The sequence below is a fragment of the Pagrus major genome, chromosome 15, assembly GCF_040436345.1.
Source record: "Pagrus major chromosome 15, Pma_NU_1.0".
In the NCBI taxonomy this organism is placed as follows: Eukaryota; Metazoa; Chordata; class Actinopteri; order Spariformes; family Sparidae; genus Pagrus; species Pagrus major.
The window spans coordinates 15,184,417-15,203,343 of NC_133229.1; the positions used below are offsets into that span (position 1 = coordinate 15,184,417).

Below are 18,927 nucleotides of genomic sequence, written 5' to 3' on the forward strand. Positions count from 1 at the left end.
TGAGCAAGAGGGAAAACAAAAGCTTGACACAAATCAGCACAATTAAAAACGCTAATCGTGGTTTAACTGCTAGTGAGATCAGAGTTAATTGAGAGTGGCTTTTAATTGATCCGTAGGAATGGTTGGACAGGTGTTGAACGAAAGGAACAGCTGAATAGAAATCCACTTTATGGAAGATTTGCATCAGATTTACACACCTAGTGTTGGATTAAGCAGATCTGCTGCAAAATGTGACGTGACTTTGTGGTGAAAATATCCTCAAACAAAGAAAAATAAACTACAAAAGCAGATTTCATTTAGAGTGAGTTTATTGAAAAGGACAATACAATCTTCTTGTGCCTTTCAAACTACATCCAGTAGAAGATTAGATTTGATTATAATGATGGTGGTGAAGAAATCTAAAGGCTAATATTTGAAACTGTATGAGAATGTGTGAATATGAAGAAATGCATCACCAAACTGAATTAGTGCTTGTGTTGGCACTTAACATGTAGTCACCATTAACAGCGTTATCCTGTCATCATTACACATACATCTTCTAGATCCTATTAGAAAAACCCATACATTCTTGTCCCCAAACATCCAGGTATGAAAGTCTTGCATATTGTCTATTAGGTGTAAAATATTAAACAAAAGAAACTTGTCTGCCTTCTTTGAAGAAAAGGACGTTTGTTAATCAACTTACACTCTGTACAATTCTGAGTTACATTACGATGAGGTCGTGTGATGAGTGGATCTGGAAAACGCCATATAATTTGGCAATAATATAAAGTGTTACATTATCAAAACGTGTGATTGACATGCAGAAATGACAAGAATCTGAACAAATCCATTGTTACATTACAAGGCATGTGCATGACCACCTCCGGAAGTTGACCAGCATGTCGGGGCACCAAACTCAACTCACATTATGTTTAATTGTTTTGGCCTCTGTACACCAGCCTCCATACAATTCTGTAAACTCAATGAAGCTTTGCTAACTGGCGAGATCTTTTATAAACACAGTCATCATTTCCTTCAAAACTGTGTGCCACATTACAAGCACCGTCAGGGGATTTAGCGGGAGCTTAAGTCTTAGTGTCTGGCAGCTGTATGTGGCCTATGGCAAGCAGCAACATATTATCAGGAGAAGACTTTAACGACTGCCAGAGGAGGATTGTTGAGATCCGACTCGAGCTTTATGTCATCTTCATCAAATGGTTCAATGCATGCTTCATCAACATGGGAAAAGAAATCCCTGTATGTTTGCACTCTTTTTCGGAAACGGGCGGACATTCACCTACGACACTTAAAATACATTTTAATGCATGTGCAAAACAACCATATAGACTGAAATTATGACACAGGCCATGGCCAAATTTTATACGAAATTTTGCCTCGAAGCATTTCGTGTGCTTTGCATATTCAAGCACTGGCATTAATTGGATGACAAATATTATGCAAAGTGGCGAGGAAGAAGTGTAATAATGATGCAGGGCTTTTTTTGCAATGTACCCCTTTACACCGCGCTGCGAGAAAATGATTTGAAAATGCTTTTCATTTAGATTTGTGTTTTAGCTTGACATCTAGCAAAGCACCAAATTATATCAAAACATAAAGCAAATGTAGCAATCAAGCTAAAAGGAAAAATGACAGGCAAAATTAATTAATTTGAACTACTCACCCCTCATTTTTCATTTGAACTAAATAACCTCAGGGTCCAAATGAATTCAACATTTTTTTAAAGACCTTATCTTTTGTTATTTCATCATTCAGGCAAAGCAATTGGGCTTTAGGGCACATTGTAGACCAAAGTGTACATCACTGGTTAACAGTGTATGAGTATTACTCTATGATGCACAATATGAGCTACACTGAAACACCACTGCCACAAATCAATTTGCTTTGCTAGCAAAGAGAAATTAACTATAGCTACGAAAAGGTCTGAGAAAGAAAAACTATTAAAAAGCTTGATTAAAACACAGTTTGCCAATGTCAGTTTCACTCAAATGACAAATGGGTGGTGAATACTTTCCTTCAGTTTTACACTTTTATCCCACTTTTTAGATTCTTTCTAACTGAACTCGTGTTTTGACTGAACCTCAGACAGAATAAAATCCCCAGGAATCCCACTTTCAAACGTTTTACAGCACAACAACAGGTGCAAAAAGTCAAAGGAGGTGAAGTGATATTACAAAGTGACTATACAGTATGTACAATGGAAGTATTAAGAGCTCTGCAAGGTCCTTGAACAAGTGGCTAACTACCAATACAGACTAGTCAAAGTTGTTGGTAAAGCCTGTAACATGAGGGGAAAGGGAAAGAAGGAAGGCAATCAGTGAGAAGCTTTTCCACAGTGGAAAACAGATTCTTATCCACATATCTCCTTAATAAGCATCACATAATACTCATTATTTTATGTACCGATTCCAACATTTTTGGCTTTACAAAATGTACTCAAATCAGATAACCTTTCTCCGATACAATTTACCCAACATCTGAATCACATCATCGCACATCCATGATGAAGACGTCTGAGTTTTGTCAGACTAATAGAGAGAAGAACCCAGATGAAATGATCTCTTTGGATACACCAAATACTTTAAAAGGCAAGCAAGGTTCAATGGCCTTGTTAGTGTACTGTGTATTATTATACATTTCAGGATTATGTGTTTCAAAGCCGACCAGAATACATTCAGTAACAACAGATTTTGACTTCAAGTCCAAAAAGAGATCACGTACCTTCAGATGAAATAACTACGTTAACAGCAGCAGAAATAATTAGCACATGACAAAGTGTGTGTCTGAGCGGTGCAACATTCGTGAAAAATGAAAAAAAAAAACTGACAAGTGTTTTTGACTGTTGACATTCCATACATACAGTGTAGCACATTGTCTCAGCTGTGATTTGGTATCATACAGTGTAAAGGTCAAATATTTTGAACACGTTAATTACAAAAGAAGATATAAATACCAGCAAAATGACGAGGTGGATCATCATTTGATAAAAGAGGTTTGACATATCATTAAAAATGGTGTGCAACCTTGAGTAAACTATGATAATGAAAAGCATGTTTAACACTGTACATGAAGGAATAAACAATTAAAAATGTAAACCTAAACATCAGTTAGTGATTATACAATTGTTGATCGTCTACCACAAGCACAGGTGCAGGAACTTGGCCTCTCTCTGAGACTAAAACTTGAAGCAGTCATTAGTACCAGCAGTGCAATCTAACAGCTGCCCCATACCTCACTCTGCATTTGTTCAGTAGAAAGTGATAAATTAAAGTGAATCAAGCACTGCTTAACAGTGAAACAACATATGTTGTTATGACATAAGCATCACAGACTGAGGCGACAAATGAGATGACATAAAACTGTGAAATGAGGACAGTTAGCTTCTGACACAGGCTGTCAAACTGTTTGATTTGTGACCTGACGACACTTATTGGCTGTTTACCTTGAACAATTAGGAACCGACTCTCATTAGTACTCAGTGAACTGGTAAGACACTTATTTCTTATATGAATGTTAGAATTAAGACTTTTGATTATACAAAAATAAAAAAAAGCTGAAATATACTGAGGCACAGAACATAATTAATTTGTGTCTAGCATTTCATTAACAGTAAACAAATATTAATGCTAATGGGAATTACATATGAAGACTGTATTACTTTAATACATGAATACTTAATCAAATGAGCCCATATTTTGTGGATTTGTACAAACTGTACAGTGTTAATAAAGTAGAAGAGATGGTAGAAGAGGGGGTATTGGGATACTGTATCGTTTTCACCATAAAGTACCGCAAAAATACATTAAAATAGTGTTCGTATGTAAATGTGCTAAGAAACATTTATAAATAAAGATTGTTCAGAATATGTCCACATGTGCAGCTAGGTACCATTAATGCAATAGTCTGCAAAAATTGTATTTGAAAGAGATGAAGGCTGGGCAATCTGCCGAGAAACAAAGATCTCCAAAGATCTCCAAGCTCTTCCAGTGAATCAAATCAAAGATGTGATTATAATGTAAACAAGAACCAGCAGAATATAAAGCAAGATACTCAAGTTATGATTATTGCACTTAGTCAGTAAAATTATCACCTTCAGCGAGTGACCGTGGGACCCTTGGCCCATGAAACTTAAATGATAGTCATCACAAATAAAATGAAGAATGAGAAATCATTAAGTGATGACAGGAATGTACCGTTGTTTGTTTTGGTTTTTTGAAGGGGAGCATGCATTACAGTAACTCTCCTCCAGTCTTTTAAAGTGTACCCATGAATCACTCACGCTTTTAGGTAGAAGAGTGACAAGAGGCTCGTAACAAAGCCGAGGCTGCCTCTCCTCAATGTGTTTCGTACTTTAGGTGGCAATTTTAGTGTAAACACTGTATCTACAGCTTCATCTTAGCAACCACTTGACAATCTTTCAGCAAACAGCACACAACTGCCACTACAGCATCTGGTAAACTTGAATTTAGCTGCATATGTGCCTTAAGAGCTTCTGGGCAGATGACGGCACCTGTGTGTGCAACAGACCTCTGTGGGTTCACAACATAGCTAAACCTTAATTTGTCAATCTATATGGATTAGATTTTACTTGAATCGATTGATTAATTCTTGGTATACCATTTATGTGCCTAAAAATGCACAGCACAAAGTATTAAGTCATTTTTAAAACGGAACTTCTGGCATGAGATTTCTGCCAAACAAAGAGGGCAAAAAACCTGCTTGAACTAAAATAACCAAAACATAGAAAAATGTCTGTCAAAACTACATCCATTGAATACAAATGTCCTAAAGTAAAGACATAACTAAAACATCAATTTGGCTTTGATCAATCCCATTTGTTCCCGCTCATTTTACAACATGATACTGATTCATGAGCTACTGCTAAACTTTCATTAGTAACTTCTCATCCTTTGTCGTTTCCTTCTACTTTTTACTTAGTTTACCCGCCTTCTTTTTTGGCTCATAGGGCGTCCGCAGAATGCTCGGCGTCTCCTCCATTACGCGCACGAGCAGGTTATCGATGTAGTCTTCCAGCTCCCTGATGTGGGCGTCTTTCTTTTTCACCACTTCTTTCTGTTTGATGAGTTCCTGCACAACTTCCTCAAAGGACAAGCTGCTATAGGCAGCCACCCTTTCCTGTGTCACCACCTGAAAATGGAAAACAAGTAAAAGCTCAATTTAAGCCCAGGAGATTCAGAGGTGACACGCTCCATAATCACCACATTTTGCATGGATTTTTTTTTTTTTTTTTGTAAAAGTAGACTCAAATGGGTGAATGATCTATGAAATGTCAGCATCTGATTACAAAGGCAAGAATAAAGATACCCTTTGAGTTCACTCACAACGCGACAGAGAAAATAGACTAATTAGATGTGTTGGCCTAACGTGACATTAAGTGTCGTGTGTTTATCTCTTCTTCTCTGCTGCTAATAAAGGCTAATTGAGAGTTGTTAAGATGATCCTTCTCAGGGGATTTAGCACTGACATGTCAATGAAGTCTACAGCAGATGTTGTGATCTAGTACAGTGTGACAGTGTTTATAACAAATCAAGAGCATTTTAATAGGCTCTAATAGGACTTAACTTTGACACTACAGCGAGCAGCTGACATCTAGAGAAAGTTGTTTTTTCTGTCTCTTTCGTTTAAAGTATCTAAAAGCGCAATCTTTCTAAATAGACAAGAGTCGAGAAAAACTTCTAACAAGCATGTCAGAACTAAATAATAATGACTTCCTAAAGAAGAGGGGGAAATGCCAAGCCGCATATTTCTACAATTAAAGGTCAGGCTAATACATACCAAAATAAGGATGCAACCGAAACCAAGTATTGCTCTTTGTGGACAACCTACTTGGACAGAGCAGTGAGGTACGGTATGTGCAGATCATATTGCGCGGGTAGAAGAGGAGCTGTAATCGTTTTTAATGAGGGACCACTTTATCGCTTCAGTGCTGGGCATCCTCCCCCGAACGGATAGAGCAGCAAAGCCTTCACCCTGTTTAAAATACCACACTTATCAGCTTCCACTCCCATGCACCATTCAAACCTCGACTGCTGAGGAAAGACAATGCAGAAAGACCTGGAGCGGGACTGCTTACCAGGTATCTTATCGCGTCTAACAGCGTAGAGGCTACTGTGGGGCGACACAAACCAAAATGAAATATTTGCCACCGATATTAAATATCCAATGTAAGGAGGGTTTTGAGAACAGAGCTTGGTAACCTATTCCTCACACACGATACCAAAAAAAAAGGCATCTCACTGTAAGACACTGCACTTAAGCCATCTGAGAGGGAATAAGAGAACTGACTGCCATATGGAAGTGGATGTTGGTTTCAGATACAAGCATGTGCTCCCTCTCTCTCTATCACACACACATGTACACACACACACACATAGCATAATAATCAGGAGCTTTAGTGGCTGGTGACAAAGGCCTGGAAATGACCATGAATTGGCAAAGTAATGATGACCATTTTTCTGCGATCAGTAGTGAGGAGAAGATAAGGCGCACACTTGGCATTCTCCAGTTGTGTCATTACAGTTTCTAATGAGCTCAGCTTTGAGAATCTAAAAGCTCAGTCCTTTGAAATCTCTCACTGCCCTCCCCCCCTCCTTCCCCCCCTGTGTGTGGTTAATTAGGGCCTTGAAGCAGAGGAAATGGGAGCTGCCATTTCTGCGAGGCACTGCGGCATGCACAGGGGCACATGTGTGGATACCGACAGCCCTCAACACCCACAAAGAAAGGTGAGGAAAGCCATTATCAGCATTCCCCTTCTCATTTAGGCAGCACTTTAGCTACTGCTCCCACTGCTCCCTCATAAATACCAATTTTGCTGTGTAATAGTTGGCAAAAGAAGTTAAACTAAACATAAACTACAAAGGCTTAAAACATCATGTACAAATAATGTAATAATCACGAGAAGAAAAACGGATGACATCTCTATGCCTTTTCTCAACAAAACCCTCCAATTACAGAATCAGTGCAACACACGACTATAATTGACCTTAGAGCCCGAAATTTCACACCGCTTCAAATTATGACCAGATCAGACATGATGACTGATGTGTGCAGCTGCTAATTAGTTGAATGGCACATATGAATCTTCAGCGACCTCAGAGATCACTGTCACCAGCTGCTATGAAGAATGAAAGTTGGGAGTTTCTCAATTAAAAATCTGCTTGACACCATGCAGGAAGTAATGACACAGTTGCAACTGCTGGGGTCATTTCTCATCTTTTTCATCTCAATCATTGTCACGTACACCTGACAAGGTGCAACAATATCGCCTGATAAGTCATTTGCTTTTCTAAAGGAGGGTTGTGCTGTCATTCTTACACTTTTCTTGCCATTGATGTCCTTCTTCTTCTTCTGGCCAAAGGTGATGTCTTCATTTCTTGACGACTTTTTATCACTGCGAGGCAATCAAAGAGAAAGTCAGTAAAAGCATGAAGGCATTATTACGAAGGCGTTCTACTACAACAGAGGCTGCCTCTGAGGGGCAAATAAAGCACATTTGGATATTTAAGGTGACTGACATAGATTATTGAGGAATAAAATATTCATTACGGCCTGCTTTTGCTGCAGCAGCGAATGAATTCATCGACAAATAACATACTTTAAACCATCTTTTTGTATTCCAGCACCACATTATAAATGACCACTGAGCTACTGTATGACAAAGGCAGCAATAAAGATGATGGACTAGTGCCTTCAAGATAAGTGGTTAATTGGGTGGTCTATCTCTGCAGAGGATCTCATTACTATAGCTCAGAGGGCTCTGTTATCAAGCCCAGGCTCTCTAAAGAGCCACTAATGACACCTTCCACTGTGATAAACCAGAACTTAGCCACAGCGCTCACCGACACTTTATGTAACACAGGAAATAGATGGAACTGGCTCGGTGGAAATGTTTGAACAACAATACTTGACAACAGAACGAGAGAGAAGGGGGTCTATCAGATAGTAGATTTCAATCAGCGAGGTATTCGAAACTTCATGGGAATGTTGTAACCAATATCCTGTAGTACAGTTGTGCCATTGGGCACCAAGATCACGTTTTGGGATTATTATGAGATGGTTTAAGGAATATGATGAAAACATACAGTAGTGATATGCTACAAATATATAAGCACCGCTGCTGTACAGGTGCTGAATGCAGATTTCAGCCACCAGCAACTCCTGTGTTCATGGAGGTAAAATAACTGTTTATGTCAAAAGGAGTCTGGCAACTTTGAACAGAGCACCAAGCAGCTATTTCTTAAATTTATATTTTTTTTAAAGGTCGATTTTAGATATTTAAAAGGTCCAACTCTGCAGGGATCTTCTTCAATAATGTTGTAATTTAATAACAATCACAGACCATTACTTGCAAAAACAAGCACAACAAATTTGTAATTAGCAGTTGACATTGTAAAAACACAACAAATGATAACTTTGCAGTGGTTTCTCTTATAAATGTTGGTTAATGTAAGATGTACAAATTTAAAGACAGGCAACTTTAGATATATGTGAGCATTTATTGTATGTATATGTTGACCAGACAGAGGGACATTTACAGAAGTTGCTCCCTCAGGAGGAAGTATTCTGGACTATACAGAGCGCTCTAAACATACGTGGGATAAATGAGGAATTGGGACTTGTGGCTATTTTGGTAGCATCATTTGGATTATATTTGTTGTCTGAGAACTGACATATTTCAGAACAACTGAAAATCGAATTAAGGGATGGATGGATTACAGTACTGCAGGTTGACTATAAAATAAGTCAGAGGGTCAGTCATACATTTTAAAAGTGAATGTATGTTTTGGATTTGTGGTCCTTTATTTCCTGCAAATTTCTGCATCCTCTAAGAGTTATAATTGTATTTTGTGAAAGATTTTAAAGGCTTTAAATATTTGGTGATTTGACCTGGTGACTTATGGTGATTTACAGGTCACATGACCATCATTAATGGTTCATTTATAAGGAAACTAGAAACAACCCTAATGAAGGCAAGAAAAAAGCTAGTGTAGTGAAGGAGTGCAGCGTCTTTTCATTTTGATGAACCATACTGAGCTAACACAACAGGGTCTACCTGGCTTTGTAGTTGGAGCTGAATGGGTTAGTGTCTGCTTGCGAGTCTCCACTAAAGGGGTTGGGGGAACGCAGGTCTCCAGAGCTGCCCGAACGCCCTCCATTGCTGGTCTTACGGCCTTCCTTCTTTCCCGTCACGCGTTCCAGTAGGCTGACCTTCTCCTTTTTCTCTTTCCGCTCTGCCCGGTCCCACAGCTGCCCGTGCTCCCCCTCAAATGGGTTGCGGTTGCGTGGGAGCGTGGCATACTTCTGTGGCAGGGTGTCACTGATATCAGTGAAAGGGTCACTGTGTGCCTCACTGTCCTGGTAGCCTGGCACCTCGCTCTGGGAACGCCTGTGAGGACCTGCACTCCCTGGAGGAGAAACCAAAAGCAGTACATCAACTTATGACATAGTTATTAATAAAGAAATATCAATAACAAATGCCCAATCACACAATAAAAAGTATGTGATTGCTTTGTTTTTATTTGTGTGATTATCTGTGACAGATGTAATCAGGTTTTTTAATAGCCATACCAATGTCTGATGTGATGACATCAGTGTGGGTGAATCAGAATCTGATGAATCGTTGTTTTTTGTTCATTTGGTCAACTTTCTTTTTTTGTTATTTTCTAAGTTGATCTTGTGGCTCTTCAAGCTAATACCACGCCACAAAAGAAACATTTTACTGTGAGCATTGAGGACAACTTTTTTTTAAAAAAAAAGTATTTAAACAATCCAAATCTGTGATCGTGTCCCATCTACCTCCAGAACTTGGTTGTCCTCTCCTGCATGCCAATCTGAATTATCACAGACGCTTGTAAGATAAAGTCATAATCATCATAATGTAAGTGCCTCAGATAGATGTGCAGTGCAGATTGGGAAGTGAAGATGAAGCATGCTGCGAATTGAGTTGTGAGCTTACTTATTTACTTCTTATTAATTATTATCTAAGTAATTATTTGTACATTTAGAGAGAACTGTAAAATCAGTTAACTCTGATAATCAGCTGATTGCTTGCTCGTTTTTATTCTGTTGGATCTCTATACTGTTACTGTTAAATCTTGACTTGTTACAGCTGCAGTAACTCAAGGACAAAGAGGACAAATAGGGGGCTGGTGGACAGAATGTTCAGGCCAGTTTTATACTGCTTAACACCAGAAATCAATGAAGGTCACAGATTGATATGACTGATCTGAACAACTTTTTATTTTAGTTACTATCCCTTATATCTCTATAGCTCTGTGTCTTTCATTGGCCTCTACTGATGGCCAGTAGAAATTGCATCCCGTTTTGAGAGCATGACAGTCACAAATTAAGAAGATAATTAACATTATATCACTGCTCCGTAATTTTAGTAGTAGCAGTTTAGGCTTCTCAGTAGGCTCTCACCAGTCTTGCTTGTTCCACTGCAATCGATCTTTGAAAAAGGAAGATATAAGAAGCTAGCAATGATTCATAATCACACGAGATTGGTGTAATTTCAAAAACCTTATAAAGTCCCTGCAGACACATGGCAAGCAGCAATACATTTTACCCTGAAATAATACAAAAATGATTTAATTAACTTCCAAATATAACAAATATTGAAACACACAGTTGCAAAAAATCTGAACAATTAAAGCTTTTGTCCTCACCAGTCTCTTCTATGGAGTTCATGGAGTCCAGTTTGGGACGAAAGTGGGTCCCAATGAGATCTGACATGGAATGGGCTGCAGAGAGTTTATGAGTCCCAGCGAGCAGCGGTCTCTTGACCTTTGCTTCAGGCTGGGGTTGTGGTTCTGGGACGAAGGTCTGGCGGTTGGGCTCCGAGTCGCACAGGGCAGAGCGAGGCAGGATGGCTGAAGACGTGTCACCGAAGCCGCTGTCATGTTTGCGACCCTTCATTTTGTCCTTTAGCTTGGAAAAAGGCGAGCGGGGCTTTTCCTTCATGGAGAGGTCGAACATGCTGGCTGTCATGTTGTTCCTCATGAACTGGATGCTGACTTGGATGCGGCCTCGTTCTTTTTTCTTCTTCCCCAGCTTGGACTCCAAGGAATACCAGCTAAAATGAGAGTGGAGGAGGCTTAGGCTGAGCAAATTCAATGAGACAATTTATATAAAAAGAACAGGATTTATGAAAATCTGGGTTAATTAGACATAATTCAACATGACTCAGAAAGACAGGTATACAAAGTCAGAACGTGGTAGAAGTCCTTACACTATCAAACAATATGACAAAAGGAAGAAATAGCCACTATTTTTCTAATGTGCTCTACCTACTTCTTTGTGGACATCACAGAAAAGGCTAATTTGAGCAGACTAATCCAGAGGCTACACATACAGGGGCTTAAATCGTTTGAACTTTTTTTGACACAAGTGAGAATACAATTTATCATTCAGAGGATAAACATTATTCTTTGCAAACTGAACATAAGAAATAGCCTGCTGCTGAATTATATAGACCATTTCAGGCTGCTTTTGGGCTCCCGTTTGTTTAACATCTCTGCTTTTTCAACTGGAAGTAATGGGATTTATGCATTCACTCTGAGCGAAATAAAGTGGCATTTGCACAAATCTGGCCTTTGTTCAGAAATGCAACGACGAGCAATTGGGAAATTGCAAAGCCATGTCGCAGGGCAACCCAGCAGTTCATACATGCTAATGAGACATATCCTCTGTGTTATAGGGCTGGTGATAATTTCCTTTAGAAAACCAGCATAAGGATGAAACATCAGTGAAAATATTCTGTCTGCTTTTGACACATTCATCTGGGAAATGTTGTGCGTGTATTACAAACTGTGGTCACATCAATATATTGGTCTTTGCGCTCACCCACCTCCATGATGCTACAGTTTGATCAATTTAAACAATTTTCAACTTGATGTATTGTCTTTCATACAGTTACAGACATTTCTTCCTGGGTTTAAATGGAGATTTGAGGTATCAGTTGAATTCCAGTAGGAAAAATCAGTCATCAGTTCAGTCCATAAAAAGTGTTGGTATTGAGCTTTTGAAAAAGCACAGCTGTTGAACGCTATTCTAAACCACCTAGCTCGTGGCTCAGGAGCCCAGTCATGAAAGGCCTTGTTGGGTCTGATTCCCAGGCTGCGCGCCACGCTTGGTCTGATCAGCAGCCACAGCATGCCGCTGCCGTGGGGCCGGTGCTGCACCTCACGTGTGTCTCAAGGCCAAGATAAACCTCCCTGTGCTTGGAACCACAATCCTCCCACTCGGGCCTGGACCGCTGGGAAACTCCTCACAATCAACAAACACAGGTGTGCGATAATTATGGGCTGCCTACTCAGATATCAAGACGGGCTTTCCTTCCCAATATGTCAGTTCAAAAACATTGTGGATGGGCCGCAGTGAACACAGACCCACTGTGGAGTGTGGATATAGCATCGAGGGTCCCGGCGTCATTGTCAAGTATGCCTGCAGTGTGGGATTAGGCCAACAAGCAACATGAGCGTATCCATTACAGACGCTCTGCTGAAAAAGTGCACGGCCTCAAGGTGCATTGCTCAGGCACCTAAAACAAATAAAACCCGTGATTATAACATATTGTGATTCTCCCAACTGATGGGCAAAGAGGAAGTGTGCTAATGTTGAAATGTGCAGTGAGCTAATTAACACCAGATCCAATGTGATTATTCTGTTCCTGTTTGCTTAATGTAGACGTGTAAGGGTCAAAAGTCCCAAGTTTAGCCAAATATAAGACTTCACGCTATGATGGTGGTTAGACCTGTAATGATAATTATGTATCAACTTATCGACATATCTTATCGGCTTCTACACACACATATATATGTACATATACATATACACATATATATATATATATATATATATATATATATATATATATATATATATATATATATATATATATATATACATATATATATACATATATATATATATATATATATACATATATATATATATATATATATATATGTACATATGTATATACACATATACACATATACACACACACACACATATATATATATATATATATATATATATATATATATATATATATATATATATATATATATATATATATATATATATATATGTACATATATATGTACATATGTACATATGTATATACACATATACACACACACACACATATATATATATATATATATATATATGAACATGACCCAACGAAAAAAGGCAAATACTGGATTGACAGTAATCGACATCTACACCCCTGTGCCAAATGTTTCACATTGTTTTTGTGCAAATTTTGTTAAACAGGGCTTGAGAGTTATTATTTCCATTGCGTGGTTTTATTTTCTTCATGATTTATTTCTTTAATTTGTCAAGTGCAAGTTCACTTTTTAATTGGTTGCACCAGTGAACATAAAATTTTGGTGGTGATTAAAAAAAAGAAAGAAAAAAAAAAGTGCCTGTAACAATCACAGACTGGGTGTTCACACAGTTGCAACAGAACAAAGAATTTCCAATAAACATATTTTCTGTCAATCATTTGGCAATTTATAGCAGGATTTTATATAACTCTCTTTAATTTCAATTTAGAAATTAAACTAAAATGTATTATTGGCTACACCTAAATAATGTGCTGGTGGACCTAAATTAAAATGTTATGTGCACCAGTGCAACCAGTGTAAAAAGTGAGTCTGGGGCCCTGTATGTACAGAACGTTGGTTTAGTTTATTACACATTTATTATTATTTATTATTAATTATATATTATTAATTTTATCTATCTGATCAAACCTTTTATACAGTAATTTCACAAGGCACCGCAAACCTCATCCCAAGCATTCACCCGACATAGGGCGGGTAAAACACCCAGACAAGTCACCTGTTAATGAAAGGGCTGACTCAGTTACACAGACCAGTAACACACCTATATGCCAGTTAGAGTCTCCACTTCACCTGACACGCATTCCTTTAGGGCTGACTGAGGAAACACCCATTCACACAAAAAATAAAACACAAAGAGTAATTAAACTACACACAACACACCATTTCTTCTCTAAGCCACTGTAAACGAGTGACTAACAAGACATGTTTGGCCAGCTCCACTAGTTTCAATCTGGCCAACTGGTGCTCACCATGTCAGTGATTAAGCTAAAAATAATCTCTCAACAATGTAGGCTAAGCCTTAAACAACCGAGGGTCGATAAAATGGAAAAGTCCTACCAATCTGTGGTCAGAAACTGAGCACATTACCTCATCTGTGATAGCTGTGTTATATAGTTTAAAACTGAAGAAACGATTTTTCTAAAACAAGTACATTAAGTGAATAAAGGACAGTGCAATGGTATTTAAATCATGTGGTGTAAAGGAGTTAGGTCATAAAACCAACTGAGAACAAAGAATATATAATACACAAAACACAACCCATTGCCATTCAGCCGAATATTTCAATAACACGTGCAGAAATTGTGACAAATAACAACTTATTTAGCCCATGCTGTAATCCACTTATGACTGGAATAGTTCTGCAAATATTTTCCACTTCCTCTCACAAGTTCATTCCTCGACTAACAACACACTGATGCATGACAGTCAGCTGGAGTTGAAAAGCAGTCGAATGCTATAAAATAGCTGAAGTACTGCACATGTGATTCTTCACATGTGACGCTCCACATGTGGAACGCATTATATCAAAATTCAAACAAGCCAACTCAATTCAGTGGCATCCAAATACAACAGAGACATCCCAGTGTCCAGATTTCAATTACTATATAAACTAATGCAGACGCTCATTAGCTTGGTATTTTAGTTTTTCCTGCATCAATTGTTCCATCATTCACATATAATCAGAAGTGTGCCCAAGTATTCTCTTGTAAGGATTTGACTGTGGCTCCACATATTATTGCAACATTATGCAGGTGTAACATTGCAAACGAATGCCGTTGCATTAGTTTACAATGTTTACAACTAGTTTACATCCATAGATAACAAAAGTTACATTTTTCATTGGCACTGACAGAGTTTATGCTGCCCTGATCGTCCAAAGGAGGCATATTGCCAAAACATTTTTAAAACAGTACAAAAACTTTATGGTCAAGATCTTGCAGTGGAAATTGATTTATATTTTAATTTGGATCAGTGGTTTGCACATTTAAATGGGTACACAGATCTTACCTGAACATAATTTAGCTTAAAGCCTACTACAGAAGAGTAAAAAGGTAATAAATGCTTATCCCTGGAAATTAATAGTAACGCTGGCCTATTACAACTTTAAGTTCATGACTTCCCATGAAATTATATGCATTGAGGTTAGTTCTTGGACTTAACTGCTACAGTGTATGAAACTACAGCTGCAACTAATAATTATTTTCATTGTCAACTGATCTGTTGATTATTTTCTCAATTTATCAATTAGATGCTTGGTCGATAAAATGTCAGCAGATGGTGAAAAATGTCAATCAGTGTGTTAAAAAAACCCAAGATTATGCCCTCAAATGTCTTGCTTTGTCCACAACCCAAAAGATATTCAGCTCACTGTCAGAGAGGAGTGAAGAAATAAGTGAATATTCACATTTGAAAAAGGCTAGAAATAGTTCATTCCATAGTTAACAACTAATTGATTTTTTTTTGCAGCTCTAATACTTACTCAGTTTTCTTCCGCTCCTTGTTATCAAAGATTTCATTTAGGTTGATGGACCTCTGACCCAGGAACTTGTCCATCCCAACTAAAGAGCGATGCATCACGATAAGGCAGAGTTCATATACTTCAGGGTTGCCCTCCAGAAGTAAACCGGGTAATTCAAAGGAGGCTTCTTCTCTCCAGACAGGGTTAAGTGTCTTCTCCGCCACTGATGTCGAGTACTTTTCTTTGCCAAGCTGGATGATAGTGTAGGCATCATTGGTGCCATTTTTGCCCTTGGGCTGTAAACCGGTTGCTTGAAGAACAGTGGCTTGGACATGGGTTGGAAACCACTTTTGAGACTGCTCGCCCAGTGACATCGTCAGCACTGGTTATCAACTGAAAGCCATTCAAAACAAACTAAATGATAATTTATGTGGTTAGTTAGAGTGAGTGTGATGTGCAAAAAGCAACAAACATGATTCACTATAGTTTGTTGTCCATGTCAGTGTGGTTTATGTGCCTACAGTAACAATCATTACAAGCAATGAAAAGTCTGACAAACTCAGCAAGCCTCATCTTCTGTCAAATCACAGATGTCCAAGCCACTGGTGAGTCATCTGAAAAAGCACAGAAACGGAGCAGCATCAGTATCTTTCCCAGAACCAAGACATGACTCATGTGGGTACACAGGGAAGATTGACATCAAGGCAGCTAATGATTTCAGCCAGCTTTGATGGCAGTGACTTGCACCAACATGTGATTTTGATGTTATCAGAGGAAATATCAAAATTAGACTGTGCTTCATGATTTCGTACAGTACCTATAAATATGTCTCCCTCAGCTGTAGTATCAAGACCTAAATTGATGATCTCATCCAGTGACACATTTTGGTGTCACTGAATTAGTGACTGACTCAGTGGGATGGTGGCATGATGGTCCCATATATTACTTCCAAATTAATCATACTGTGAAGAAAATGTAGCCATTGTCAAGTGAAATGGCCATTGGTACTGTCAAAGTGTCTTTTCTGATCTTTTTTTCCACTATATATGAGCATCTCTAGATGCTATCTTTGGATTATCTATAAATTATATGTCTGTTGTTCAGCTTGAACACATTTACAAGAAAACCCAGCTGTACAGAACTGACATATCCATGTGAGGTATTTTACCTTTAGGTGAGCATCTTTCCACAGGTTTGTCATAACGACCTGGGCTTTTATTTAGCTGACTGCTGAGGCAGACTCGTGCTTTAAAGCATATTAAACATTACGAGGCAATATTAACTTATGAGGCTTAGAAGACGCTTTGCTATTGTCACATTCTGCTCGGCTCCAAGACAGCGTTAGCTATATGCGGCTAGCTGCTGAGCTAGCAGGCACACAGAGCATCACACACACAGAGCTGCTTACCTCGGTGTCATTTTCACAGACACTGGAAGGACACTCAGCACTTCAGCTCAGCAGAGACTGGCTACACAAATACATTCATGCGATGGTTTCTGGGGCAAATGCCGTCAGCTAATGTTGGCTGTTGTTGCCGCTGCTGCTGTTGCTATCCATTGCTGCTCACTGCTGTCGGCCAGCGGCGAGCTTTACTTCCTTGTCTGACGTCACTTCCACACCAGCCCGGTGAAAGTTCAAGTGTCATGAAAAAACAGAAGCGGTGGTCGCACGCGCTAACGCACTCAACAGTTTTAAAATGTCGATTAGAAATGTAAACAAATGTGATTAAAAAAAAATGCGAAAAGAAAGAAAGAAAGAAAGAAAGAAAGAAAGAAAGAAAGAAAGAAAGAAAGAAAGAAAGAAAGAAAAAGAAATAAAGACAGAAGACGAACTCTCGTGTTGAGTTGTGGGTATACTGTACAGGTAAGCTGTAATTAGGGGCTAACGATAGGCTATAAATAATTTTAGCTAACAGTCTCCTCAGAGATGTCCTTCATATATGTGCATTTGATTGTGTGTGTGTGTGTGTGTGTGTGTGTGCGTGCGTGCGTGTGTGAGCGTGCGTGCACTTTTATTTGAGAGAGGTAAATCATACAAACATGGGAAGTGCTTTTGTCTCATGAGTGGGACAAGGAGGTGCAGATAAGGGGTTCACTTGAATGAACACAGACATGCTTGTCACCCCACTTGACAAGTGCATCTTAACCAAACACACCTGCCTGTGTTGGTTTTATCGTTCTGCCACAACCAGTGCAGTATGTACACAGCACCGGCCTGAGGCTGCGGCTGCGCCATCCATCAAACTGAGATTATTGCACTTATCTAGAGTACATCTCTGAATGAAATGCTAAGGCTTATAGTGAAATATTAGGCCGTCCAAAAATGTGAGTTAGGATTTCACCCTGATGTTTGCATTAGGTGAATAATTACAGTACAATGTCACTTTGTAAATGTATAAAGGATATTAAGCTCACCTAAAATGAATTGGCCAAACAAAACAATATTTTCACCAGACAAATACAACTATTTTAACCTAAGGAATAATTAATATACATTTTAATAAAAATATACAAACATACATACAGCATACAGTGTGTATTTTGGTTTATATCTTATCATAAAATGCAACGACATTACCTCTTAACATCCATTTTTTCCCTCTTTTAAATCCCCCTGAAATACCTATGAGGTTGTATAAATCCTATTATTACACTCTGTCTGACAGTTGTATTATATATTATGTTTCGTACCATCCTGTTCCAACTCTTCATTTAAGCTGTATGATGTAGATGACATAAATGGAAGTATTCAAATCCAAGGCTCCCTGTTTTGTATGGCCGCTCCACTTAACTAATGGGAAATATTCTACATGATTTCTGGCTCATTTTATACACATTTCCCAAAATACCAGGCTGACATACTGTATGTGGTATATTTCGAAAGAAGAATTTAGGGTTTGGCAAAACAATGATATAAACTGTAAGATGATACAAATTTGTGAATTATACAAACCGTACTGTTAGTTCTGCATTAGCTCTCCTTTACCTGCGGACATTTATTGAGAAGGACTGTTTTATGTTAGTTAGTGTTAGAATTTACTTTTTTGCCTCAGTGTGATAAAGTACCTGAAGAATATTAAAAAAAAAGTTGAGCAAAATGCAAACAAAACAAAACACGATTGCTTTTATTTTTGATAGATATTGCAATTACAACACCAGTCACAATTTTTTGCGGGATTTGTTACATTTGCATTTAAGTTTCACTGAAAAAAATATAAGAATGATGATACGATTTTTGCTGGGGTGTGTACCAAACAAGCATGCTCACATATGTCTGGACAACATGATTTGTTGCGCCACAGTGTTTCATTT

The 18,927-nt window shown here is 38.4% G+C and overlaps 1 protein-coding gene across 1 annotated transcript; it reads right to left on the minus strand.

The window, feature by feature from the left end:
- Nucleotides 1-290: 290 nt before the first annotated feature.
- On the minus strand, nt 291-17,186 carry rab11fip2 (RAB11 family interacting protein 2 (class I)). Its single transcript, XM_073482268.1, has 6 exons — nt 17,024-17,186; nt 15,637-16,229; nt 10,689-11,095; nt 9,074-9,425; nt 7,336-7,411; nt 291-5,148 (listed from the first exon to the last, which is right to left on the minus strand). The coding sequence occupies exons 2-6, from the start codon at nt 15,987-15,989 to the stop codon at nt 4,924-4,926; spliced, it is 1,413 nt and encodes a 470-aa protein (XP_073338369.1). The 5' UTR covers nt 15,990-16,229; nt 17,024-17,186; the 3' UTR covers nt 291-4,923.
- Nucleotides 17,187-18,927: the final 1,741 nt, after the last annotated feature.

Coding starts and splice junctions, on each gene's coding strand:
- rab11fip2 (XM_073482268.1), bottom strand. CDS start 15,989: ATGTCACTGGGCGAGCAGTCTCAAAAGTGGTTTCCAACCCATGTCCAA. Junction 9,426..10,688: donor GAACTCCATAGAAGAGACTG/GTGAGGACAAAA, acceptor TTTCTCCTCCAG/GGAGTGCAGGTCCTCACAGG. Junction 7,412..9,073: donor AGCTCCAACTACAAAGCCAG/GTAGACCCTGTT, acceptor ATTGCCTCGCAG/TGATAAAAAGTCGTCAAGAA.